Below are 26,853 nucleotides of genomic sequence, written 5' to 3'. Positions count from 1 at the left end.
ACAGCAGCGTATCCATACATCCCACGCAGCGTATCCATACATCCCACACAGCAGCGTATCCATACATCCCACGCAGCAGCGTATCCATACATCCCACGCAGCGTATCCATACATCCCACACAGCAGCGTATCCATACATCCCACGCAGCGTATCCATACATCCCACGCAGCGTATCCATACATCCCACGCAGCGTATCCATACATCCCACACAGCAGCGTATCCATACATCCCACACAGCAGCGTATCCATACATCCCACGCAGCAGCGTATCCATACATCCCACACAGCAGCGTATCCATACATCCCACGCAGCGTATCCATACATCCCACGCAGCGTATCCATACATCCCACGCAGCGTATCCATACATCCCACACAGCGGCGTATCCATACATCCCACACAGCGGCGTATCCATACATCCCACACAGCGGCGTATCCATACATCCCACACAGCGGCGTATCCATACATACCACACAGCGGCGTATCCATACATCCCACACAGCGGCGTATCCATACATCCCACACAGCGGCGTATCCATACATCCCACACAGCAGAGTATCCATACATCCCACACAGCAGAGTATCCATACATCCCACACAGCAGAGTATCCATACATCCCACACAGCAGAGTATCCATACATCCCACACAGCAGCGTATCCATACATCCCACGCAGCGTATCCATACATCCCACGCAGCGTATCCATACATCCCACACAGCAGCGTATCCATACATCCCACGCAGCGTATCCATACATCCCACGCAGCAGCGTATCCATACATCCCACGCAGCGTATCCATACATCCCACGCAGCGTATCCATACATCCCACACAGCAGCGTATCCATACATCCCACGCAGCAGCGTATCCATACATCCCACGCAGCAGCGTATCCATACATCCCACGCAGCGTATCCATACATCCCACGCAGCAGCGTATCCATACATCCCACGCAGCGTATCCATACATCCCACGCAGCGTATCCATACATCCCACACAGCAGCGTATCCATACATCCCACGCAGCGTATCCATACATCCCACACAGCAGCGTATCCATACATCCCACGCAGCAGCGTATCCATACATCCCACGCAGCGTATCCATACATCCCACACAGCAGCGTATCCATACATCCCACGCAGCGTATCCATACATCGCCACCTGTGCTGAAGCAGGGATATCTTATAAACTCTGACCCGTTGGTGGCCCTTGAAGACCAGCGTTGGCCCACCCCTGCTCTATAGACTTCAGTAGGGATTTTTGTCTGAAGACGCCCCGCGCGGCAGCGCCGGGGTACACAGAACGTACTGATAAGGGTTAACGTCGCCGTGTCTCCGCCCCGCGCAGGCAGCGCCGGGGTACACAGGATGTACTGATAAGGGTTAACGTCGCCGGGTCTCCGGGCCGCGCAGGCAGCTCCGGGGTACACAGGATGTACTGATAAGGGTTAACGTCGCCGTGTCTCCGGGCTGCGCAGGCAGCGCCGGGGTACACAGGATGTACTGATAAGGGTTAACGTCGCCGTGTCTCCGGGCCGCGCAGGCAGCGCCGGGGTACACAGGATGTACTGATAAGGGTTAACGTCGCCGTGTCTCCCTGCCGCGCAGGCAGCGCCGGGGTACACAGGATGTACTGATAAGGGTTAACGTCGCCGTGTCTCCGCCCCGCGCAGGCAGCGCCGGGGTACACAGGATGTACTGATAAGGGTTAACGTCGCCGCGTCTCCGCCCCGCGCAGGCAGCGCCGGGGTACACAGGATGTACTGATAAGGGTTAACGTCGCCGTGTCTCCGGGCCGCGCAGGCAGCGCAGGCAGCGCCGGGGTACACAGGATGTTCTGATAAGGGTTAACGTCGCCGTGTCTCCGCCCCGCGCGGCAGCTCCGGGGTACACAGGATGTACTGATAAGGGTTAACGTCGCCGTGTCTCCGGGCTGCGCAGGCAGCGCCGGGGTACACAGGATGTACTGATAAGGGTTAACGTCGCCGTGTCTCCGCCCCGCGCAGGCAGCTCCGGGGTACACAGGATGTACTGATAAGGGTTAACGTCGCCGTGTCTCCGGGCCGCGCAGGCAGCGCCGGGGTACACAGGATGTACTGATAAGGGTTAACGTCGCCGTGTCTCCGGGCCGCGCGGCAGCTCCGGGGTACACAGGATGTACTGATAAGGGTTAACGTCGCCGCGTCTCCGCCCCGCGCAGGCAGCTCCGGGGTACACAGGATGTACTGATAAGGGTTAACGTCGCCGTGTCTCCGCCCCGCGCAGGCAGCTCCGGGGTACACAGGATGTACTGATAAGGGTTAACGTCGCCGTGTCTCCGGGCCGCGCAGGCAGCGCCGGGGTACACAGGATGTACTGATAAGGGTTAACGTCGCCGCGTCTCCGCCCCGCGCAGGCAGCTCCGGGGTACACAGAATGTACTGATAAGGGTTAACGTCGCCGTGTCTCCGCCCCGCGCAGGCAGCGCCGGGGTACACAGGATGTACTGATAAGGGTTAACGTCGCCGTGTCTCCGGGCCGCGCAGGCAGCGCCGGGGTACACAGGATGTACTGATAAGGGTTAACGTCGCCGTGTCTCCGCCCCGCGCAGGCAGCGCCGGGGTACACAGGATGTACTGATAAAGGGTTAACGTCGCCGTGTCTCCGCCCCGCGCAGGCAGCGCCGGGGTACACAGGATGTACTGATAAGGGTTAACGTCGCCGTGTCTCCGGGCCGCGCGGCAGCTCCGGGGTACACAGGATGTACTGATAAGGGTTAACGTCGCCGGGTCTCCGCCCCGCGCAGGCAGCTCCGGGGTACACAGAATGTACTGATAAGGGTTAACGTCGCCGTGTCTCCGCCCCGCGCAGGCAGCTCCGGGGTACACAGGATGTACTGATAAGGGTTAACGTCGCCGTGTCTCCGGGCAGCGCAGGCAGCTCCGGGGTACACAGGATGTACTGATAAGGGTTAACGTCGCCGTGTCTCCGCCCCGCGCAGGCAGCGCCGGGGTACACAGGATGTACTGATAAGGGTTAACGTCGCCGTGTCTCCGGGCCGCGCAGGCAGCGCCGGGGTACACAGGATGTACTGATAAGGGTTAACGTCGCCGTGTCTCCGCCCCGCGCAGGCAGCTCCGGGGTACACAGGATGTACTGATAAGGGTTAACGTCGCCGTGTCTCCGCCCCGCGCAGGCAGCTCCGGGGTACACAGGATGTACTGATAAGGGTTAACGTCGCTGTGTCTCCGCCCCGCGCAGGCAGCGCCGGGGTACACAGGATGTACTGATAAGGGTTAACGTCGCCGTGTCTCCGGGCCGCGCAGGCAGCGCCGGGGTACACAGGATGTACTGATAAGGGTTAACGTCGCCGTGTCTCCGCCCCGCGCAGGCAGCGCCGGGGTACACAGGATGTACTGATAAGGGTTAACGTCGCCGCGTCTCCGGGCCGCGCAGGCAGCTCCGGGGTACACAGGATGTACTGATAAGGGTTAACGTCGCCGTGTCTCCGCCCCGCGCAGGCAGCGCTGGGGTACACAGGATGTACTGATAAGGGTTAACGTCGCCGTGTCTCCGGGCTGCGCAGGCAGCGCCGGGGTACACAGGATGTACTGATAAGGGTTAACGTCGCCGTGTCTCCGGGCCGCGCAGGCAGCGCCGGGGTACACAGGATGTACTGATAAGGGTTAACGTCGCCGTGTCTCCGCCCCGCGCAGGCAGCGTCGGGGTACACAGGATGTACTGATAAGGGTTAACGTCGCTGTGTCTCCGCCCCGCGCAGGCAGCTCCGGGGTACACAGGATGTACTGATAAGGGTTAACGTCGCCGTGTCTCCGCCCCGCGCAGGCAGCGCCGGGGTACACAGGATGTACTGATAAGGGTTAACGTCGCCGCGTCTCCGCCCCGCGCAGGCAGCTCCGGGGTACACAGGATGTACTGATAAGGGTTAACGTTGCCGGGTCTCCGCCCCGCGCAGGCAGCTCCGGGGTACACAGGAAGTACTGATAAGGGTTAACGTCGCCGGGTCTCCGGGCCGCGCAGGCAGCTCCGGGGTACACAGGATGTACTGATAAGGGTTAACGTCGCCGTGTCTCCGGGCCGCGCAGGCAGCGCCGGGGTACACAGGATGTACTGATAAGGGTTAACGTCGCCGTGTCTCCGCCCCGCGCAGGCAGCGCCGGGGTACACAGGATGTACTGATAAGGGTTAACGTCGCCGTGTCTCCGCCCCGCGCGGCAGCTCCGGGGTACACAGGATGTACTGATAAGGGTTAACGTCGCCGTGTCTCCGGGCCGCGCAGGCAGCGCCGGGGTACACAGGATGTACTGATAAGGGTTAACGTCGCCGTGTCTCCGGGCTGCGCAGGCAGCGCCGGGGTACACAGGATGTACTGATAAGGGTTAACGTCGCCGAGTCTCCGGGCCGCGCAGGCAGCGCCGGGGTACACAGGATGTACTGATAAGGGTTAACGTCGCCGTGTCTCCGGGCTGCGCAGGCAGCGCCGGGGTACACAGGATGTACTGATAAGGGTTAACGTCGCCGTGTCTCCGGGCCGCGCAGGCAGCTCCGGGGTACACAGGATGTACTGATAAGGGTTAACGTCGCCGTGTCTCCGCCCCGCGCAGGCAGCTCCGGGGTACACAGGATGTACTGATAAGGGTTAACGTCGCCGTGTCTCCGCCCCGCGCAGGCAGCGCCGGGGTACACAGGATGTACTGATAAGGGTTAACGTCGCCGTGTCTCCGGGCCGCGCAGGCAGCGCCGGGGTACACAGAATGTACTGATAAGGGTTAACGTCGCCGTGTCTCCGGGCAGCGCAGGCAGCGCCGGGGTACACAGGATGTACTGATAAGGGTTAACGTCGCCGTGTCTCCGGGCCGCGCAGGCAGCTCCGGGGTACACAGGATGTACTGATAAGGGTTAACGTCGCCGTGTCTCCGCCCCGCGCAGGCAGCTCCGGGGTACACAGGATGTACTGATAAGGGTTAACGTCGCCGTGTCTCCGGGCCGCGCAGGCAGCGCCGGGGTACACAGGATGTACTGATAAGGGTTAACGTCGCCGTGTCTCCGGGCCGCGCAGGCAGCGCCGGGGTACACAGGATGTACTGATAAGGGTTAACGTCGCCGTGTCTCCGGGCCGCGCAGGCAGCTCCGGGGTACACAGAATGTACTGATAAGGGTTAACGTCGCCGCGTCTCCGCCCCGCGCAGGCAGTTATTCGCTTGTATCGTCTGCCTGTAATTGGGAACGCAGCAGCTGGGGCCAAGCTATAATTTAGCAGCTATTTTAGCTGGACCTTTACTGCAGACTGGTCATTTAAATGAGGGGCTCACACCACAGCCCATGTCCCCATGTACAGAAGCTGGGAATCCAGCTGTTCCTTTCTCCTTCTCTACCTTTATCCTTGTGTTTCACGGTACAATTCATTTTGCTTGTCTTTCCAAGATATATATATATATATATATAGCCAATAGAGAATATCACTTGTGAGCACATTCACATGTCTTAGACAGGTCTGCACCCCTGCCTTTCAACCATTATCACCAAGCATACAGTGCTCCCACTGCAGCAAGGGATTCTGGGAAATGACATGCAAATGAGCACACAATGTGTCACCTTTTGCCAGATATCCATTTTTACATGGAACCATTATAAGCAAATGTTCTGCTGCTCACACAGCTTTTAAGCACAGCATGGGATTAGATGCAAAGCCAGTCAAACCACTCGCAGACATGTTTCAACCTTAATGGGTCTCAGTGAGGTTGGTTGTACTGGCTTTGCAATTTTCAGGGCTGGGTAGGTTTACCATACACATTTTAAGATATGGTGGGTGAAAAAGGTGACAAAAAACCCACCATATCTTAAAATGTGATTATATATAACCTTGGCTGTGCTCAAAGCTGTGACCATGCAGCAAGCTTAAGCCTATAGGGAACCATGTTAAAAATGGTTTTTGAAGCAAAAAGTGGCACTGTGTGCTCATTTGCATGTCATTTCCCAGAATCCCTTGCTGCAGTGGAAGTGCTGGGTGATAATGGTGAAAGGCGTGGTTGCAGAGCTGCCTAAGACATGCAGATGAGCATACAATTGTATTTACATTTGCATATATATATATATATATATATATAATATATATATAAAAAAAATAACCCAATATTAAGTGTACTTACAATGACCTCTCTCCCCTACTGTTTACAATTCGTGCTTTGTACAGTGATGCCTGCATTTTATTTTTATACTGTAGTATTTCAGAGATGTCTGCTTTGCTTGTATACGCCATTAACCACTTTTAAAATGGCTGCAGTCTAGTACAAGTAAGAGGTCTGTGTGATTAAGGACAATGTTTACTAAGTGGTGCTAAGTTAGGCGTGTTATGTCCCATTCCTTTGAATGGGACCTAAGTTTCAAAGTTTCATTAGATCTTAAAGCACTCTCCCCCCCCCCCTACTGTTTATTTTTTTTAACCCCATTTGTTTACAGGATGGGAACTGGAGGGTACCCCAACGCTGAACCCCCAGTTCCTGAGCATTGTACCAAAAGCTACAGGGCTCAAATCTTCCTCCAGGGGAAACAAAATGGCCACCAAATCTATGACCAAGAGGAAGCTGCAACTTGTGGCTTCCTATCGGATGGCCATTTCAATCGCCTTTATAAAACAGTAAAGCCGCGCTTATAGTGCCTGGCGACCGCGACATAGCTCCAAAACAAATGCATTGTCGCCGTCGCAAGCGCTTATAGTAAGCAGGGAGCGACGTTGCAACCAAAAATTTGGTAGCCGGTCAAATTAGATTTTTTAGAGGCTGTCGCCACATGTTACAGCCTCTGAACCAATCAAAGACCTGGTCGCTTGCAACGTCGCGCAAAGCGAAATTCAACTTTTGCGGGTGGCGACGGCGACGGGTTATGTCACCCGTCGCGGGCACTATACGCGCGGCCTAATACAGGTAACATCACCAGTAAAGAAAGGGTTAGTTGGGGGGTAGGGGGGGGGGGGAGTTGCTGATTTAACACCGCTGAATAAATATGGCCCCCGGCCCCAATGTCTATATTCTAACGATAACTGAAAATGATAACATTGTAATGTGCATTTTTATGAGTGTTTTGAGATTATTTTACTCCCCGCGTTAAACGTTTAATACTGAGCGAGAGAAAGCATTCTTACCCCCGTAGCATGTACATGTCATACTGTACCAATCAATGTTTGTGTAACTCTAAAGCTAATGGCATCAAATATTCTTACACGTTGCTGTAATTTACCTAAAGTGGGCGCAGAGAAACGGAACACGGCGCAGAATTGCGGAACTAAGATTATGCCTCTTATAATGTATACACGTGGATCAAAATGACCTTAGTCTCCTTTCTTTCTTCACAGATTTCCCCTCCTACAATGAAGGGCTTCCTTCTCCTGTGCTCCTGCGTGATCCTCAGCCATGCCCTGCCCTTTGAGCAGAGAGGATTCTGGGATTTCTCCATGGACGATGGATTGGCCATGATGAGAGACGAAGAAGGGGCCTCAGGGCTGGGGCCTGAGGGTCCTACAAGCACTGTTCCAGATCTTGGCATGCCACCCATGGACTTATGCCCATTTGGGTGTCAGTGCCACCTGCGGGTGGTACAGTGCTCTGACCTCGGTGAGTGTCCTTGGGTTCAATGTTGAAGAAAGGGAAGTCCAAAAAGTTTAAAGGACCAGTTGTGAAATCTAGCGATCTGCAATGCTTTCGCGGTCTCCCTAAAGAACATAGGGTCTGCCTATCAGTGCACAGGAACATAGGGTCTGTCTATCAGTGCACAGGAACATAGGGTCTGCCTATCAGTGCACAGGAACATAGGGTCTGCCTATCAGTGCACAGGAACATAGGGTCTGCCTATCAGTGCACAGGAACATAGGGTCTGCCTATCAGTGCACAGGAACATAGGGTCTGCCTATCAGTGCACAGGAACATAGGGTCTGTCTATCAGTGCACAGGAACATAGGGTCTGCCTATCAGTGCACAGGAACATAGGGTCTGCCTATCAGTGCACAGGAACATAGGGTCTGCCTATCAGTGCACAGGAACATAGGGTCTGCCTATCAGTGCACAGGAACATAGGGTCTGTCTATCAGTGCACAGGAACATAGGGTCTGTCTATCAGTGCACAGGAACACTTGTTTTGGGGCGCTGCTCCATCGACCTCAATTCACAGCTTGCAACAAGTTTGCTTAATGCTAAAAGCCGATGGGCACCGCACGTTCCATTCATTTCAATTACTGTCACTTTCAAAATGTGATCGAACGTAAGAAATAATAATAATGTAATTCACACGGCTGCATGTTTAGTCACGTAAAAAAAAGCAGAATAGCCAAATTTGAACAATTGGGCCAATTTCATTGGAACTTTTGGGGCCAAAGATTCTAGCAAAACGTTCACAGGCTTTTCCTACGTTCTGGAAACCGCGGTAAAGCCGCGTTCTGCTCCAGTTACTGGCACGTGTAACTTCGATTTCTAAACAAAGAGCGTTGTGGCACATCGGACCCGACACATTGTGTCATTCAGCCAGGCGCACAATCTGATACTTGTCATTCTAATCTGTGGAACGCCTCCCCTAACTCATCCTTTGTTACTCCCCAACTTACAAGCCGATGCCCAGGGGGCAAAAAGTGGGGCAAAGTCCCTGACACAGTGATGCTAAAAGAACGCTCTGTGCCAGGTAAATAGGCGATAACATTACTCACAGATAGGGCGTGACGTAACTAATTCAGGCTGTATCTCTGCCCCCTGTTACAGTGAAGTTATTGTAATGCTATCATGTATACAGTACATACATATGTATATACTCACCCACTGTTTTGCCAGGTAATTTAGCAGTGACGGCGTTAAGCGGTTTGTAAGTATACCGCTGAATTTCATGGCGGCTTCTCCGCGCCCATAAGAAGATACATCGGCAACGCTACGCGTTCTGTATTTATATTACAGCCAAAGGGATTTCTCCGAGGCGTGAGGGCCGGCTGTCCTGCCCCAGTCACGCACATGGACTCCCTCTCCCAGCTCTCGCCTCCGGACACCCCTCGTCTGCTGTTTGGGGTCCCCCTTAGAGGGCCGGCTGTCCTGCCCCAGTCACACACATGGACTCCCTCTCCCAGCTCTCGCCTCCGGACACCCCTCGCCTGCTGTTTGGGGTCCCCCTTAGAGGGCCGGCTGTCCTGCCCCAGTCACACACATGGACTCCCTCTCCCAGCTCTCGCCTCCGGGCGCCCCTCGTCTGCTGTTTGGGGTGCCCCTTAGAGGGCCAGCTGTCCTGCCCCAGTCACACACATGGACCCCCTCTCCCAGCTCTCGCCTCCGGGCACCCCTCGCCTGCTGTTTGGGGTCCCCCTTAGAGGGCCGGCTGTCCTGTCCCAGTCACACACATGGATCCCCTCTCCCAGCTCTCGCCTCCGGACACCCCTCGCCTGCTGTTTGGGGTCCCCCTTAGAGGGCCGGCTGTCCTGCCCCAGTCACACACATGGACCCCCTCTCCCAGCTCTCGCCTCCGGGCGCCCCTCGCCTGCTGTTTGGGGTCCCCCTTAGAGGGCCGGCTGTCCTGCCCCAGTCACACACATGGACTCCCTCTCCCAGCTCTCGCCTCCGGGCACCCCTCGCCTGCTGTTTGGGGTCCCCCTTAGAGGGCCGGCTGTCCTGCCCCAGTCACGCACATGGATCCCCTCTCCCAGCTCTCGCCTCCGGACACCCCTCGCCTGCTGTTTGGGGTCCCCCTTAGAGGGCCGGCTGTCCTGCCCCAGTCACACACATGGACCCCCTCTCCCAGCTCTCGCCTCCGGGCGCCCCTCGTCTGCTGTTTGGGGTCCCCCTTAGAGGGCCGGCTGTCCTGCCCCAGTCACACACATGGACTCCCTCTCCCAGCTCTCGCCTCCGGACACCCCTCGCCTGCTGTTTGGGGTCCCCCTTTAGAGGGACGGCTGTCCTGCCCCAGTCACACACATGGACTCCCTCTCCCAGCTCTCGCCTCCGGGCACCCCTCGCCTGCTGTTTGGGGTCCCCCTTTAGAGGGACGGCTGTCCTGCCCCAGTCACACACATGGACCCCCTCTCCCAGCTCTCGCCTCCGGGTGCCCCTAGCCTGCTGTTTGGGGTCCCCCTTAGAGGGCCGGCTGTCCTGCCCCAGTCACACACATGGACTCCCTCTCCCAGCTCTCGCCTCCGGGCACCCCTCGCCTGCTGTTTGGGGTCCCCCTTAGAGGACCGGCTGTCCTGCCCCAGTCACACACATGGACTCCCTCTCCCAGCTCTCGCCTCCGGACACCCCTCGCCTGCTGTTTGGGGTCCCCCTTAGAGGGCCGGCTGTCCTGCCCCAGTCACGCACATGGACCCCCTCTCCCAGCTCTCGCCTCCGGACGCCCCTCGCCTGCTGTTTGGGGTCCCCCTTAGAGGGCGCCATGAAATGCGTGCCAAGCTTTTGATTTAGGGCCCTGACATGTTTCTGGAAGTTATGAGCGGCTGGTAAGAAAGTGGAATATTAACGTAATCGGACTGCAACAAGAACACTCACTTTTCAGTGTAGGAGCCCCCCGTGGCAATCAGCTAACGAAGGTGCCTGATTGGAATTAACCCATTGAGTGCTGGAGCAATCTCTACAAAGTAAACTGGCCCGTGTCGCTTAATATAAATGTACAATCCGGTCTCTGAAAAATAACCCAGCGTGCCCGGAGATACGCAGGGCAAGCTTCAGCAATGGTTGCTGTACTGAAAGGGTAGTCGATGCATGGAACAGCCTCCCGGCAGACGGGATGCAGCAAATGCTGCGGAGTAAAGTCATGTACAAATGTTTGTTACAGGTAGAAGGAAAGCGTACGTGGCTGGGAGACAGGAACCGTACGTGGCTGGGAGACAGGAACCGTACGTGGCTGGGAGACAGCAACCAGGCAGGAATACAGCGATCCGTGATGATGCATGATCTAGAGCAGGGGTGGGGCAACTCCACTCCTCAAGTGCCAACAGGCCAGGTTTTCAGGATATCCCTGCTTCAGCACAGGCGGCTCAATCATGACTGAAGCAGGGATATCCTGAGAACCTAACCTATCGGTGGTCCTTGAGGACTGGAGTTGGCTACAGCATTGGACTTGTCAGAAAAGACCAAAGACAATAATACGTAGCACGTACACTTCGAGGAGAGAAGGGAGAGGGGCGTGATTGAAACTGTCAAATATATAAAGGGGTTGAACAGAGTAATTTCAGAGAAAGAGAAGCGTTAGAGCAGGACGTCCCGCGCTGAAGCTGGAGGCTAACGGGAGTGTGAGGAAGTCACATGGAACAGAGCAGAGGTGCTAATACAGGGAGGGGTTCCCGTGCTAATACAGGGAGGGGTTCCCGTGCTAATACAGGGAGGGGTTCCCGTGCTAATACAGGGAGGGGTTCCCGTGCTAATACAGGGAGGGGTTCCCGTGCTAATACAGGGAGGGGTTCCCGTGCTAATACAGGGAGGGGTTCCCGTGCTAATACAGGGAGGGGTTCCCGTGCTAATACAGGGAGGGAATTCCCGCCCGCGGGGGACTGACATGAAGCTACTATTCGAAATAAGAGCGCCGCGGATGAGATAGGGGCCGCGAGGTTACAGCAGATAGGAGAATGGGCAGCCACGGGGGGTCCCCATAATTCCCCACTCAAAAAAGGGGACACCAAGCCGGGACACCCATCGCGCATGCGCACTCGGCGCTCACGCATGCGCAGTTCAGCTTTTGTTTGTACACGCGTGAACGCCGACTGTGCACGCGCGGCCAGAAATGCCGGACGTTTTTAGCCAAAATTCCTCCCGGTCAGCGACTTTAAATTAACGCGCCAGACGTGTCCGGGAAAATATGGGTGTGTTACCCTAACCGGTCAGCGACTTTATATTAACGCGCCAGACGTGTCCGGGAAAATATGGGTGTGTTACCCTAACCGGTCAGCGACTTTAAATTAACGCGCCGGGCGTGTCCGGGAAAATACGGGTGTGTTACCCTAACCGGTCAGCGACTTTATATTAACGCGCCGGGTGTGTCCGGGAAAATACGGGTGTGTTACCCTAACCGGTCAGCGACTTTATATTAACGCGCCGGGCGTGTCCGGGAAAATACGGGTGTGTTACCCTAACCGGTCAGCGACTTTATATTAACGCGCCGGGCGTGTCCGGGAAAATACGGGTGTGTTACCCTAACCGGTCAGCGACTTTATATTAACGCGCCGGGCGTGTCCGGGAAAATACGGGTGTGTTACCCTAACCGGTCAGCGACTTTATATTAACGCGCCGGGCGTGTCCGGGAAAATATGGGTGTGTTACCCTAACCGGTCAGCGACTTTATATTAACGCGCCGGGCGTGTCCGGGAAAATACGGGTGTGTTACCCTAACCGGTCAGTGACTTTATATTAACGCGCCGGGCGTGTCCGGGAAAATATGGGTGTGTTACCCTAACCGGTCAGCGACTTTATATTAACGCGCCGGACGTGTCCGGGAAAATATGGGTGTGTTACCCTAACCGGTCAGCAACTTTATATTAACGCGCCGGGCGTGTCCGGGAAAATACGGGTGTGTTACCCTAACCGGTCAGCGACTTTATATTAACGCGCCGGGCGTGTCCGGGAAAATACGGGTGTGTTACCCTAACCGGTCAGCGACTTTATATTAACGCGCCGGGCGTGTCCGGGAAAATACGGGTGTGTTACCCTAACCGGTCAGTGACTTTATATTAACGCGCCGGGCGTGTCCGGGAAAATATGGGTGTGTTACCCTAACCGGTCAGCGACTTTATATTAATGCGCCGGACGTGTCCGGGAAAATACGGGTGTGTTACCCTAACCGGTCAATGACTTTATATTAACGCGCCGGGCGTGTCCGGGAAAATATGGGTGTGTTACCCTAACCGGTCAGCGACTTTATATTAATGCGCCGGACGTGTCCGGGAAAATACGGGTGTGTTACCCTAACCGGTAAGCGACTTTATATTAACGCGCCGGGCGTGTCCGGGAAAATACGGGTGTGTTACCCTAACCGGTCAGCGACTTTATATTAACGCGCCGGACGTGTCCGGGAAAATACGGGTGTGTTACCCTAACTGGGCAGCAGTTAAACTTTATCCGACGTCACCACTGTGTTCAGTGTGTCTTTGCTGGAGAAGCTGTGGTCAGCGTGACTTTGCTGGAGAAGCTGTGGTCAGCGTGGCTTTGCTGGAGAAGCTGTGGTCAGTGTGTCTTTGCTGGAGGAGCTGTGGTCAGCGTGTCTTTGCTGGAGGAGCTGTGGTCAGCGTGTCTTTGCTGGAGAAGCTGTGGTCAGCGTGTCTTTGCTGGAGGAGCTGTGGTCAGTGTGTCTTTGCTGGAGGAGCTGTGGTCAGTGTGTCTTTGCTGGAGAAGCTGTGGTCAGTGTGTCTTTGCTGGAGAAGCTGTGGTCAGTGTGACTTTGCTGGAGAAGCTGTGGTCAGTGTGTCTTTGCTGGAGAAGCTGTGGTCAGTGTGTCTTTGCTGGAGAAGCTGTGGTCAGTGTGTCTTTGCTGGAGTAGATGTCCTACGGGACACGGTGCTGGCAGTGATGGAGAATGACAGCATTGCCTGCCGGAGATCAGGGGGCTTCCCAGGGGGTCTGCCGGTAAGACAGCGCGTCACCCCATTAGCCGGCTTTTCCGTACTTTTGCAGACACGGCCGTGACGCACAGGAGTTGTGATTTTTTCCCTCGAGCGGTGATTCATGTTTCCGTGACACCGCGAGGGCTGTTTATTCCGCTGTAAGACATTATGCGTCCCTTTTACTGAGGACTCTGTCATCACTGTTTACCGCGCTGAAAGTCGCCATGCGAACGCTTAAGTGACGTTTTATTTTACAGTTCTGCAGCCGGTGGCAGATTAAACCCCTTTGCTGCTAACACGGCCTGAAAATGCACAGGCGCGTTTCGTGGCCCTTTTCCACGGTAGAAATATCCTGCGAAATGATGCGCCATAAAAACCGGCAGCATCGCAGCATTCGGGGGAGTATTGTTCCGTTCATAACAAATCCCAGGGTTACATCTTAGGGCCGTGCGTTCCTACGCCCTAAACAGGGGTGGCCAGGTGTCCGGTATCGAGAGGTACTGTAATACTGGACATGTATGTGTCCGGTATTACCTCCCTGGACATAGTGACCTGACGCACCTTTCACCATTGAGTCCAGTATTTTTGGAGAAGCCGCCTGGCACCCCTACTCCCGCAGGTCAGGTTTTCAGGATATCCTTGCTGCGACAGAGCCACTGATTGAGCCACCTGTGCTGAAGCAGGGATATCCCAAAAACCTGACCTGTTGGTGGCCCTTGAGGACTGGAGTTGGCCGCCCCCCGGCCCTTTTGCAGCCATCTTTTCTTTATTTATAGTGGTGGGGCGCCTGGAGCTTAACGTCTCTATTTTCAGCTCTGAGCCCCCCCTGGCTACCTAGATACTCACAGTTCTAGCTGTCGGTCTTCTGCCCCCTTCATTGGGAAAGAAAATGGAAGCACAGCGACAGGAAGCCGCAGCACCTGAAGTTATGGCTTCCTGTTGGGTGACCGCTGGCGCCATCTTCAAAAACCAGACCGACAGGAAGTGCAGCGCAGATTAAACTGTAAGTAACTGGGGGTACCCGGAGCTGGAAATACAGAAGTTCCGCTCCAAAGGACCCCCAGTTTCAACCTTTAAAAAAAAAAAATCTATTTTTAGTAGGATTGCCGCTTTAGGTAATTATACGGCTCTTTCTAAGGCTGCGCTTACAGTGCCGGCGACGGCGATGCAACGTCGCGTCAAAACAAATGCACTGCAGCCGTCGCCATATGCGGGCTGCGTTTATAGTATTGGCTAGTGACTGCGACGTTGCGCAGCGCTGTAGCAAGTACATGCAGTCCATCGCGGGTGCCCATAGTGGGCACGACGGCTGGCGCCACGCGGTCGCTGGCAGTCAAAGGATTTTGACTTCTTCAGCGGGCGCCGTGTGACGTCAGCGGCACGTGAGCGGCTCAGCCAATGAGGGTGAACCACTCACGGCCACGCCCCCGCCCCGCGCACTCGGGCCTATCGGACTTAATGGGAAGGCTCATGCCAGCGCCGGCCGCCTCCTTGCTGCCGCCCTCCTGGTCCTTTGGAATCTCAGCTTCAAATGACGCTGCGGACGTCCCCAACGTGACGTCACACAGCGTCTCGTTGCCACGGCAACGCGTTGTCGCGACGTCAAATTACGTAATGACGTCGTGTTTCCAACGCAACGCGCCTCTGTGCGACGTCAAGTTGGTGACGGCCGCAGCGTCATCGGACGCTGGGATTCCAAAAGGAGCAGGAGGGCAGCAGCAAGGAGGCGGCCGGCGCCGGCAAGTGCCGAAGGGCGGCGCATTTTGAAATCCGCCGCTGCCCTTTAATTCATTGCTCGTTCCTCCAGTACTGCATGAGTTAACCGACGCTCCCCACTGTAAGCCTTGGCGCTAGGACGGATCATGTTTCTCGCGCTGTAACAGGAAGGCTTCGGCCCGGGACAGATGTTTCCAATGAGTTCCTGATAGCCTGGTACTGGGTGGCACATTCCTGAAACTCTGACTGGCGACTCGCGTTGTTAGAATTACAGTTCTAGGAATGAAGGCCCCAGTGGAGACGACGTCAATATGTCGGTGGTAGACTTAGGGCCCCCTCTTGCTGCAGACATTCTATACCGGAACGTGCTAGAACATATCGCCTGAAAGGGTTACATTTTGGGGCCTGCTTAACTTGGGCAGGAAGGCAAACCAGCGGGAATGCAATAAGAATCAAACGCAAATATATTTATCAAATATACTCTGCGCTCAACCAAGGTAAGTATAAAGGTGACAAAAGTAGTTTGATGATGTAAGAACCGTTTATAAAATGTCCGTATGTGGCCCTGTAACATCAGCAGATGGGGGTTTCCATTCCTCATATACTCTCTTAGGCTGCGGCCCCGCTGGCGCTGACCGCGCTCATGCTCGAGAGCGGTTACGTCACCAGCTCTCCAAGCACGAGCGCCGGGTGTCCTGGCTATTTCGCAAGCGCGCACGGGGGGCGTTGCGGGCAAGTTGAGCGCGCTTCAAAGTCTCTCTCTTTTTTTTTTTTTTTACTTAAGCGCCAAGCGTGGGTGAGCGTGCGTGCACGGCGTGAGCAGGGAGTTACAAATATCAGGGGCCACAATGCTACAGCGAAGCTGTGTTTTTTTGTTCCAGGTCTCACCAGCGTGCCCAAGAACATCCCGAAAGACACTACCCTCCTGGATCTACAGAACAACAAAATCACAGAAATAAAAAAAGATGATTTCAAGGGACTCAGCAGTCTTTATGTAAGCATTGACACACACACACACACACACACACACACACACACACACACACACACGAGACAACGAGTATTCTAAGGCTTGCCTTAAACTGGCCCGGTTACATGCTGGGTGTAGTTTAAGGCAAGTTTAAGGCATTTCTGCATTGACTAATGGCCCATCAGATTAACAGCGGGGGTCCCTGGCAGTCCCATTCTGTTTGAATGGAACTGCCAGGGACCCCCGCTGTTAATCTGATGGGCCATAAATCAATGCAGAAATGCCTTAACGTGCCTTAAACTAGACCCAGCATATATTACACACACACAGCTTACCTTCAAGAAGTGTAGTTGTAACATGTAAATCACACAGGTACACACTATTAGAATCTCAGATATTTTTCACCTGTATCTATATCCTTTGAAACCCCAAAGCACCAACCACAGGCAACGGTGACAATGCTTTCCTTTAGTTTTAATGAACCAACATTCTCCATAGAAATGCTGTGTACGTGAGGCACATTTTACAGGCTGTGAGCAGTGTGTGTGTCTGAGAAACGGCCAAATAACCTCGTTATCTACACGGAGGTCAAACAGCCGGACTGTAACTGTGTGGGACGAAACCCGGCGTACACATGTTTCAGAAGCAGAAGTCACGCTAAAAGGGGCTAAAATAGAAACATGTCTGCAGGGTTTTTTGATAAGGCCACGGGGACCTTGCTAAGAATGATCAAAAAATACAACAGGATTTCCCCCTTATTATTAACTCATAAATAACTCAGTTTGTTTTCTCCTCTTTTTACACCGAATCAGGCCTTGGTCATAGTAAATAACAAGATCTCCAAGGTTAATGAGAAGGCTTTCGACGTTCTGCACAAGCTCCAGAAACTCTACATCTCCAAGAACAACCTGGAGCAGATACCCAGGAACCTGCCCAAGTCCCTGGTGGAACTGCGCATCCATGATAACAACATCAAGAAGATCCCCAAGGAGGTCTTCAACGGGCTCAAGAACATGAACTGCATCGGTAAGCAGTGGGGAACGGGTTCGGCAGTGGTAACAGCGCCCACCACATGTCTGCTTCAGACTTTCTCCACCTGAGGGGGCACCGTGTCAATGTAGCTGTGTTAAAACATGGAGGAGGGGTGTGAAGCTACACCCCATTATGGCCAAGGTCGATGAAGCCCTGGTAAGTGACTTAAAGTCATGTTAAGTCCAGTGTTTTCCCACGAGGGTTCCTAGGAACCATTGGGTTCCCCGGAAGCCCCTAAAGGGTTCCCTGCAATTTTCTGGTCATTTGAAAATTGCATCAAATACAGAAGAATTTACAATGTATCTGATCTGAGACGCGCTATTAGAGAGGGTTGGGGTTCTTTACAATGCATCTGATGTCAGACATGCTATTAGAGAGGGTTGGGGTTCCTTACAATGCATATGATCACAGACGCGCTATTAGAGAGGTTTGGGGTTCCTTACAATGCATCTGATCTCAGACACGCTATTAGAGAGGTTTGGGGTTCCTTACAATGCATCTGATCTCAGACGCGCTATTAGAGAGGGTCGGGGTTCCTTACAATGCATCTGATCTCAGACACGCTATTAGAGAGGTTTGGGGTTCCTTACAATGCATCTGATCTCAGACACGCTATTAGAGTGGGTTGGGGTTCCTTACAATGCATCTGATCTCAGACGCGCTATTAGAGAGGTTTGGGGTTCCTTACAATGCATCTGATCTCAGACACGCTATTAGAGAGGGTTGGGGTTCCTTACAATGCATCTGATCACATGCGCGCTATTAGAGAGGGTTGGGGTTCTTTACAATGCATCTGATCTCAGGCGCGCTATTAGAGAGGGTTGGGGTTCCTTACAATGCATCTGATCACAGGCGCGCTATTAGAGAGGGTTGGGGTTCCTTACAATGCATCTGATCTCAGACGCGCTATTAGAGAGGGTTGGGGTTCCTTACAATGCATCTGATCTCAGACGCGCTATTAGAGAGCTTCGGGGTTCCTTACAATGCATCTGATCACAGACGCGCTATTAGAGAGGTTTGGGGTTCCTTACAATGCATCTGATCTCAGACACGCTATTAGAGTGGGTTGGGGTTCCTTACAATGCATCTGATCTCAGACGCGCTATTAGAGAGGGTTGGGGTTCCTTACAATGCATCTGATCTCAGACGCGCTATTAGAGAGGGTTGGGGTTCTTTACAATGCATCTGATCTCAGACGCGCTATTAGAGAGGGTTGGGGTTCTTTACAATGCATCTGATCTCAGACGCGCTTTTAGAGAGGGTTGGGGTTCGTTACAATGCATCTGATCTCAGACGCGCTATTAGAGGGTCGGGGTTCCATGCAAATCACATGCAAATTAGGCGTTACCCCAACATTGCATATTAGCAAAATTGCAATAAGGTTAACATGGGAACTTTGATTACGTTAGTGAGGTCAGACATAAATCTGCCGTTAGTCACATCCAGACCATGATATAGAGCTCTTGCAAGGTCTGGATGGGGCAGCATAACGTAACTAACATAGTGCTCTTTCCCTTTTTCCTGGCCTGGATGGGAGTAACGCAGACACATACTGTACTGCACATCATGTTATTGGAAGATAACACAGTATAATAATAAATATATATATATATAATGCTACAACAACACGGCAGTAAGCTTCTCTAACATTCCTATGCGCTGCGTCCCGCGCGCTATACCGTAATTGTGACGCGCCGAGTCCCATTGGGAGGAAAGTGCTACATGAAATAGTTATAATTATTATTATTAAAGAGACGTGGAACGCCCATTGCTTTTTCATACAATTAGCTTTGAGGAAGCACCCCAGGGGACATAATGTCCGTTCTCGCTTTAGGTGACGTCCCCCATAGGGGTCCTGATTGAACGTACAGTAGCTGTGAGGTTCTGGCGCTACGTGTTTAGAAGCCGTGGAAACATTCCACACGGAACAAGATATTGCTATGGAATGGGATTGCATCTTGTTGTAGGACTGTACAGCGCCCCAAGACCCCCAGTGAGTGCCCCGAGACCCCCAGTGAGTGCCCCGAGACCCCCAGTGAGTGCCCCGAGACCCCCAGTGAGCGCCCCGAGACCCCCAGTGAGCGCCCCGAGACCCCCAGTGAGCGCCCCGAGACCCCCAGTGAGTGCCCCGAGACCCCCAGTGAGTGCCCAGAGACCCCCAGTGAGCGCCCCGAGACCCCCAGTGAGCGCCCCGAGACCCCCAGTGAGCGCCCCGAGACCCCCAGTGAGCGCCCCAATGTTCTAATAATTAAGCAGAATATCTAAACTTCTTCAAGCTGAGAGATTGGGAATAGCCGCACATTAGCGGGCCGGCGGGCGGCTGTTTGTACTGTAACTCTTGTTATTATTGAGCTCTCGTGTTGGCATAGGAAGGAAATAAGAAACGACAAAGAAGAACGACTTCCACAATCAGTATAACTGGCCCAAATCTATATGGGTTCTAGATCAGGGGCGGCCAACTCCAGTCCTCAAGGGCCACAAACAGGTCAGGTTTTCAGGATATCCCAGCTTCGACACAGGTGGCTCAGTCGAAGATTGAGTCACCTATGCTTCAGGCAAGGACTGATTGAGCCACCTATGCTGAAGCAGGGATATTCCGAAAACCTGACCTGTTGCAAATGAACTTCCTTTTTTTTTTTCCCTCTCTTTAGAGATGGGGGGGAACCCCCTGGAGAACGGGGGCATTGAGCCCGGAGCTTTTGATGGTTTGAAACTGAACTACCTGCGTATCTCCGAGGCGAAGCTGACGGGAGTCCCTAAAGGTAAGTGGGGAGCGCTCTCCTGCTAGCTCCAATTTGGGAGATGTACGTTGGTTTCCTCCTCTGTGTTTGCATAGCAAGTCGAGAACAGTCACATTTTTGCCTGTCCTGTTTATTGTCAATTTCAGTGAAACACAATGTGAGATTGGGAAGCGGAGAATACTATGCAATAAAATACTGGGCCTTATCCTTGTGTTACATTGTGTAGCAGTCTGTACTGTGCCATGGTTCACCCGTTCTGTTTTGTCATAGAGAAGTGGGTTTCAGGTTTCTCGAGTTAATTCTGGGCCCCTGGGGTTTTCAACTCCAGTCCTCAAGCCCCTCCCCAACAGGTCCGGTTTTCAGGATTTCCCAGCTTCAGCACAGGTGGCTCAATCAGTTCTTGCTTCAGCACAGGTGGCTCAATCACCACTTGTGCTGATGCTGGGATGGCCTGGAAACCTGACCTGTTTGGAAGGGGAGGGGGGGTGGGCAGTGGGGTTGAGCGCCCCTGCTCTACCCAATAAATAAATGGGGTTTGTATCTTATTTCCATGTCCAGATCTTCCAAATACACTAAATGAGCTTCACCTGGACCACAACAAGATTCAGGCGATCGAAACAGAAGATCTTATCCAGTACTCCAAAATATACAGGTAAGGCCCCGGCAGAAGGAGGATCTATGTATCCAGGTGATATTTGGGAAGGACGCTGCATTGGGAACACACTGTACTGTTTGTATATACTGTGGGGGGGGGGGGGTTAAAATACTGAGGCAATTATGGAGAAAAAAAGTGCGTTTCTGGCAGTGTCTGTAGAGGGGTTTCCTGCAGCACATATTCCAATAAGATGGGGCACAGCAGCTGGCTCTGAGGGGACCTCAACCTTTTTGCACAACAATCTTTATCAGATGGGAGAAGCCTAGCAAACAATATATAATGCATATAGTGCATATAGTGCTATTCTGGAGCCACAGGGTTATATGCAGGATATAAGTATGGCAGATAGCTGAACTCATCCCTCTTGAAAGCACACCAAGTCCTTTAGTATATTCTTAACTTTATTGAGAACGTCACAGCAAAATACAGGCTGCTTGTAGGTGTTATGAGGGGTGAGAGAGTGCTTCTCTGTGAAGGTGCTTTTGTATTAAGGGAAGGTCAAAAAGGGATGGCTTGCAAAGGGAGTAGGTAAGATAGGTGTACTCACTCAGCCTGCATGGATGGAAAGGAAGTATGAGATTCCTGTCACACAGGAAACGTGACTGGACTGTGCCAACTGTGAACACAGACAGGGGAGTTGAGACAAACCATCTCAGCTAGGAGTACTAAAGAGGTTGTCAGGGCAACCAGCTATAGGCAGTCTGGGGGGGGGGAATGTATCAAAATGTAACAGTTTCCACATGCACCGGGAGTTACAGATACAGGGAAAGCTAACAACCACAATAGATGAGGCTGGCAGTCAGAGCTGCAAATGGAAACAGAAAAATAACAGTCCTGTTCCAGGACAAGTGCATATAGTGCATATAATATAGTGCATATAGTGCATATAATATAGTGCATATAGTGCATATAATATAGTGTATATAGTGTATATAGTGCAAGACACGGAGCAGAGAAACCGGAGCGGTCACACTGGGATGTGCAAAACCTGAGCGCACGTTCACAACTAACAAAGCAGGAACGGGACACGAGGTAATGGTGGGTTAATAAGGGAAAGAACGTCTAGTGCAGCGGTGGCAAACTCCAGTCCTCAAGGGCCACCAACAGGTCAGGTTTTAAGGAAATCGCTGCTTCAGCACAGGTGGCTCAGTGAAAGGCTGTTATAAGGGGGCTGAGCTGTATTCTGGTAGAAAATCATTGCCGGCTAAATCAGGGACAGGGAGGAGGTTATAGAGCCGGCTGCCGGGTAAATCAGGGACAGGGAGGAGGTTATAGAGCCGGCTGCCGGGTGAATCAGGGACAGGGAGGTTATAGAGCCGGCTGCCGGCTAAATCAGGGACAGGGAGGAGATTATAGAGCCGGCTGCCGGCTAAATCAGGGACAGGGAGGAGGTTATAGAGCCGGCTGCCGGGTAAATCAGGGACAGGGAGGAGGTTATAGAGCCGGCTGCTGGGTACATCAGGGACAGGGAGGAGGTTATAGAGCCGGCTGCCGGGTAAATCAGGGACAGGGAGGAGATTATAGAGCCGGCTGCTGGGTACATCAGGGACAGGGAGGAGGTTATAGAGCCGGCTGCTGGGTACATCAGGGACAGGGAGGAGGTTATAGAGCCGGCTGCCGGGTAAATAGACACCGCTATGTTTAAACGATACTAAGACGGCGCTCCTCTGTGCTCCAGGCTGGGATTAGGCTACAACAATATCCGCGTGATAGAAAACGGGAGTCTCGCCTCCATGCCCGCGCTGCGGGAGCTGCACCTGGACAACAACAAGCTCGCCAAGGTACCCGGGGGTCTGCCAGACCTGAAATTCCTGCAGGTGAGACCAGACCCCAGACACGGCTATGTTAAACTGACCAACAGGTCACATTTCCCCCGTTGGCCATGTTAAAGATGGCTGCTTCTCACTCTCTGCAAGAAACCCGCACACTTGAGTGCCACTTGCATACATCTATACAAGAGCAGATTGCGGGTCAGGAACACGCAGAAATGTCCGCCATGTGCTGGCGCTGGGAGTAGCGGGTCTCCACGCCAGGGTTTCACAGGGACAGCTCTTGGCAGAATGGGGGTGCTTCTCCGGGATGGGGGGGGGGAGATATTCCGGACACCGGCATCTCCTATGACATTCACTAGTAACCAGATACCCTCTTCCAATCATTGTATATATCATTGTGTTTCTGTATTTCTGCCGCACCCGATGAAGGATCCTGAGAGGTGGGAAAGCCTGTAACAGATCAACTACTTGTTGGTCCAATAAAAGGCATCATACCCGCTCCTCCCTGTCTCTCCTCTGTTACTACTCCCTCCTCTGTTACTACATGGAAGAGGGGACCAGCCCGTCTCCCACCCGTCCCTGCTTAGTATCCTAAAGTGAACCAGAGAAAGGCTAGTGGCCACGTGTAAAGTCCTCAGGAAACGTAACATATTACGACAGATTTCTGCAGAACTCTACATTACAAAAACAATGTGAAAGATGCACTGCAGGAGGGCGCTGAACCTTTAATAACACATGTCTACTCTTCCTGTCTTCCCCCATCTCTTTCAGGTTGTGTACTTACACTCCAACAACATCACCCAAATAGGAGTCAACGATTTCTGCCCAATCGGCTTCGGGGTGAAACGCGCTTATTACAACGGGATCAGCCTCTTTAATAACCCCGTGCCGTACTGGGAGGTGCAGCCGGCCACTTTCCGCTGCGTTTCTGACCGCTTGGCCATCCAGTTTGGAAACTACAAGAAGTAAAACAAAGCGGGGTATTATCCCTGGGACCAAAGAAAGCAACCGATGGAGGAGGGGGGAAGAGAGCAGAAGACTGAGCGCCCAAATTATGTTCAATCATTAGAGGGAGTGTGTGTAAGACTTCAAAACAATAAATAAATCCCCAAGCTTTAGGCATCTTTCCTGTCCTGCCTCTCCCCTGGCACTGCGGTGTATATAACAAGGAAGGGTTTAGCTGCACTAACGTTGTATAGCCACCATTCTCTAGCCTCCTTATTGATAAGCTTATTGTATTAAAAGTGCCGTTCACCCCAAGTGCAAGTATCCCAGCTCCCTAAATCCCGGCAGTGCTTAAAGGCCCAGCGAGCGTGGCAAAGCCGAATTCATAACCGCTACATCCCGCCGGCCAGCACGGCACTGGCGCCTCCGGCACTGAAGCAGTGGCTTGTATTTTTGTTGTAAATACATGATAAGCGTACAGTGAATTAGGTCACGCTGAGGCCTCCTGTATACATCGTGTCCGAGACGGTCCTCTTCTACTCTTATCATAATCACTGCACGCGCTGTGTGTGCGGAATTATCTGTGCACGTGCTTTTGCCGTCACTGCACGCGCTGTGTGTGTGCGGAATTATCTGTGCACGTGCTTTTGCAGTCACTGCACGCGCTGTGTGTGTGGAATTATCCATGCACGTGCTTTTGCCGTCACTGCACGCGCTGTGTGTGTGCGGAATTATCCGTGCACGTGCTTTTGCCGTCACTGCACGCGCTGTGTGTGTGCGGAATTATCTGTGCACGTGCTTTTGCTGTCACTGCACGCGCTGTGTGTGTACGGAATTATCTGTGCACGTGCTTTTGCCGTCACTGCACGCGCTGTGTGTGCGGAATTATCTGTGCACGTGCTTTTGCAGTCACTGCACGCGCTGTGTGTGTGGAATTATCCATGCACGTGCTTTTGCCGTCACTGCACGCGCTGTGTGTGTGCGGAATTATCCGTGCACGTGCTTTTGCCGTCACTGCACGCGCTGTGTGTGTGCGGAATTATCTGTGCACGTGCTTTTGCTGTCACTGCACGCGCTGTGTGTGTGCGGAATTATCTGTGCACGTGCTTTTGCTGTCACTGTACGCGCTGTGTGCGGAATTATCCGTGCACGTGCTTTTGCCGTCTGCACACGCTGTGTGTGGAATTATCCGTGCACGTTCTTTTGCAGTCACTGCACGCGCTGTGTGTGCGGAATTATCTGCGCACGTGCTTTTGCCGTCACTGCACGCGCTGTGTGTGTGCGGAATTATCTGTGCACGTGCTTTTGCCGTCACTGCACGCGCTGTGTGTGTGCGGAATTATCTGTGCACGTGCTTTTGCTGTCACTGCACGCGCTGTGTGTGCGGAATTATCTGTGCACGTTCTTTTGCAGTCACTGCACGCGCTGTGTGTGTGCGGAATTATCTGTGCACGTTCTTTTGCTGTCACTGCACGCGCTGTGTGTGCGGAATTATCTGTGCACGTGCTTTTGCTGTCACTGCACGCGCTGTGTGTGCGGAATTATCCGTGCACGTGCTTTTGCTGTCACTGCACGCGCTGTGTGCGGAATTATCCGTGCATGTGCTTTTGCTGTCACTGCACGCGCTGTGTGTGCGGAATTATCCGTGCACGTGCTTTTGCTGTCACTGCACGCGCTGTGTGCGGAATTATCCGTGCATGTGCTTTTGCTGTCACTGCACGCGCTGTGTGTGCGGAATTATCCGTGCACGTGCTTTTGCTGTCACTGCACGCGCTGTGTGCGGAATTATCCGTGCACGTGCTTTTGCCGTCACTGCACGCGCTGTGTGTGCGGAATTATCCGTGCACGTGCTTTTGCCGTCACTGCACGCGCTGTGTGCGGAATTATCCGTGCATGTGCTTTGCCCACATTATCACGCCCCAGTCACTGTCCCGACACTCCCCGCAGCTCTTTATAAGAGATTGTAAGGGCCGTGGCAAGTTATTAGTCAGCAACTCCAATTCTAAATACTCCTAGTGTCCACCAAGCATGAGGGCATCACATTTAACCCTTTCAATGCCCGTGGGGGTTTATAACCCTGGCAGTGAAGGGGTTAGGAGGGCCCATGGTAATGGCACAGCACTTTATTATCAGAGGTCTCATGCACACACATTTCATAAACTGCATGCCCAGTTACTCTGCATCCCTGCATTGCCTGCCCCGATTAATCACCCCATGTTTCATTTGTGGGGTAACATTGCCACCCAGTGGACGGAGAGGGCATCAATCGGAAGAATTGGGAAAAGGGAAGCCGTTTCAAGAGTTCTTGCTTTAGATAAAGGAGCCGGGATAAAACATACGTCAAATATCCGAAACCATGAAGCTGGAAATAATAAATGTGTTTTTTTCTAGTCCATTTGACATGGAGACAAAGATGTTGTTTTGTATACAATAAAACACAATGCTGAAGCACTGGTGCAATCCTTGCAGACAAGCGAAACAGGAGGAGAGAAATGTTAGAGAAAGATCTGCGGAAGATAAATATTGTTACTCGTGATAGATAAGTGTCAGGAATTCTGATCGGTCCGCGGAATTTATCAGGGAGTATATTAAAAGGAGCAAAGAAGACACCCCCATCAGCACCTCATATCTGCACCGGCAGTATAAATGGGTGCTGATAGAGAATATGTAGCACCGGCAGTATAAATGGGCGCTGATAGGGAATATGTAGCACCGGCAGTATAAATGGGTGCTGATAGGGAATATGTAGCACCGGCAGTATAAATGGGTGCTGATAGGGAATATGTAGCACCGGCAGTATAAATGGGTGCTGATAGGGAATATGTAGCACCGGCAGTATAAATGGGTGCTGATAGGGAATATGTAGCACCGGCAGTATAAATGGGTGCTGATAGGGAATATGTAGCACCGGCAGTATAAATGGGTGCCGAAAGGGAATATGTAGCACCGGCAGTATAAATGGGTGCCGATAGGGAATATGTAGCACCGGCAGTATAAATGGGTGCTGATAGGGAATATGTAGCACCGGTAGTATAAATGGGTGCTGATAGGGAATATGTAGCACCGGTAGTATAAATGGGTGCTGATAGGGAATATGTAGCACCGGTAGTATAAATGGGTGCTGATAGGGAATATGTAGCACCGGCAGTATAAATAGGTGCTGATAGGGAATATGTAGCACCGGCAGTATAAATGGGTGCTGATAGGGAAATGTAGCACCGGCAGTATAAATGGGTGCTGATAGGGAATATGTAGCACCGGCAGTATAAATGGGTGCTGATAGGGAATATGTAGCACCGGTAGTATAAATGGGTGCTGATAGGGAATATGTAGCACGGCAGTATAAATGGGTGCTGATGGGGAATATGTAGCACCGGCAGTATAAATGGGTGCTGATGGGGAATATGTAGCACCGGCAGTATAAATGGGTGCTGATAGGGAATATGTAGCACCGGCAGTATAAATG

At 52.8% G+C, this 26,853-nt stretch overlaps 1 protein-coding gene across 1 annotated transcript in view; it reads left to right on the top strand.

The window, feature by feature from the left end:
* Positions 1-25,835, top strand: part of BGN (biglycan) — a 38,736-nt gene extending 12,901 nt beyond the window's left edge. Inside the window, exons 2-8 of the mRNA XM_075578397.1 lie at positions 7,359-7,617; positions 16,154-16,266; positions 17,055-17,268; positions 19,926-20,036; positions 20,574-20,667; positions 22,349-22,487; positions 23,214-25,835. Coding sequence (XP_075434512.1) covers positions 7,374-7,617; positions 16,154-16,266; positions 17,055-17,268; positions 19,926-20,036; positions 20,574-20,667; positions 22,349-22,487; positions 23,214-23,411 — 1,113 coding nt within the window. The 5' untranslated portion in view covers positions 7,359-7,373 and the 3' untranslated portion in view covers positions 23,412-25,835. The remainder of the gene's footprint in view (positions 1-7,358; positions 7,618-16,153; positions 16,267-17,054; positions 17,269-19,925; positions 20,037-20,573; positions 20,668-22,348; positions 22,488-23,213) is intronic.
* The last annotated feature ends 1,018 nt before the right edge of the window (positions 25,836-26,853 follow it).

This window comes from Ascaphus truei, chromosome 21 (assembly GCF_040206685.1).
Source record: "Ascaphus truei isolate aAscTru1 chromosome 21, aAscTru1.hap1, whole genome shotgun sequence".
In the NCBI taxonomy this organism is placed as follows: domain Eukaryota; kingdom Metazoa; phylum Chordata; class Amphibia; order Anura; family Ascaphidae; genus Ascaphus; species Ascaphus truei.
This window is presented reverse-complemented; position numbering and strand designations above follow the sequence as displayed.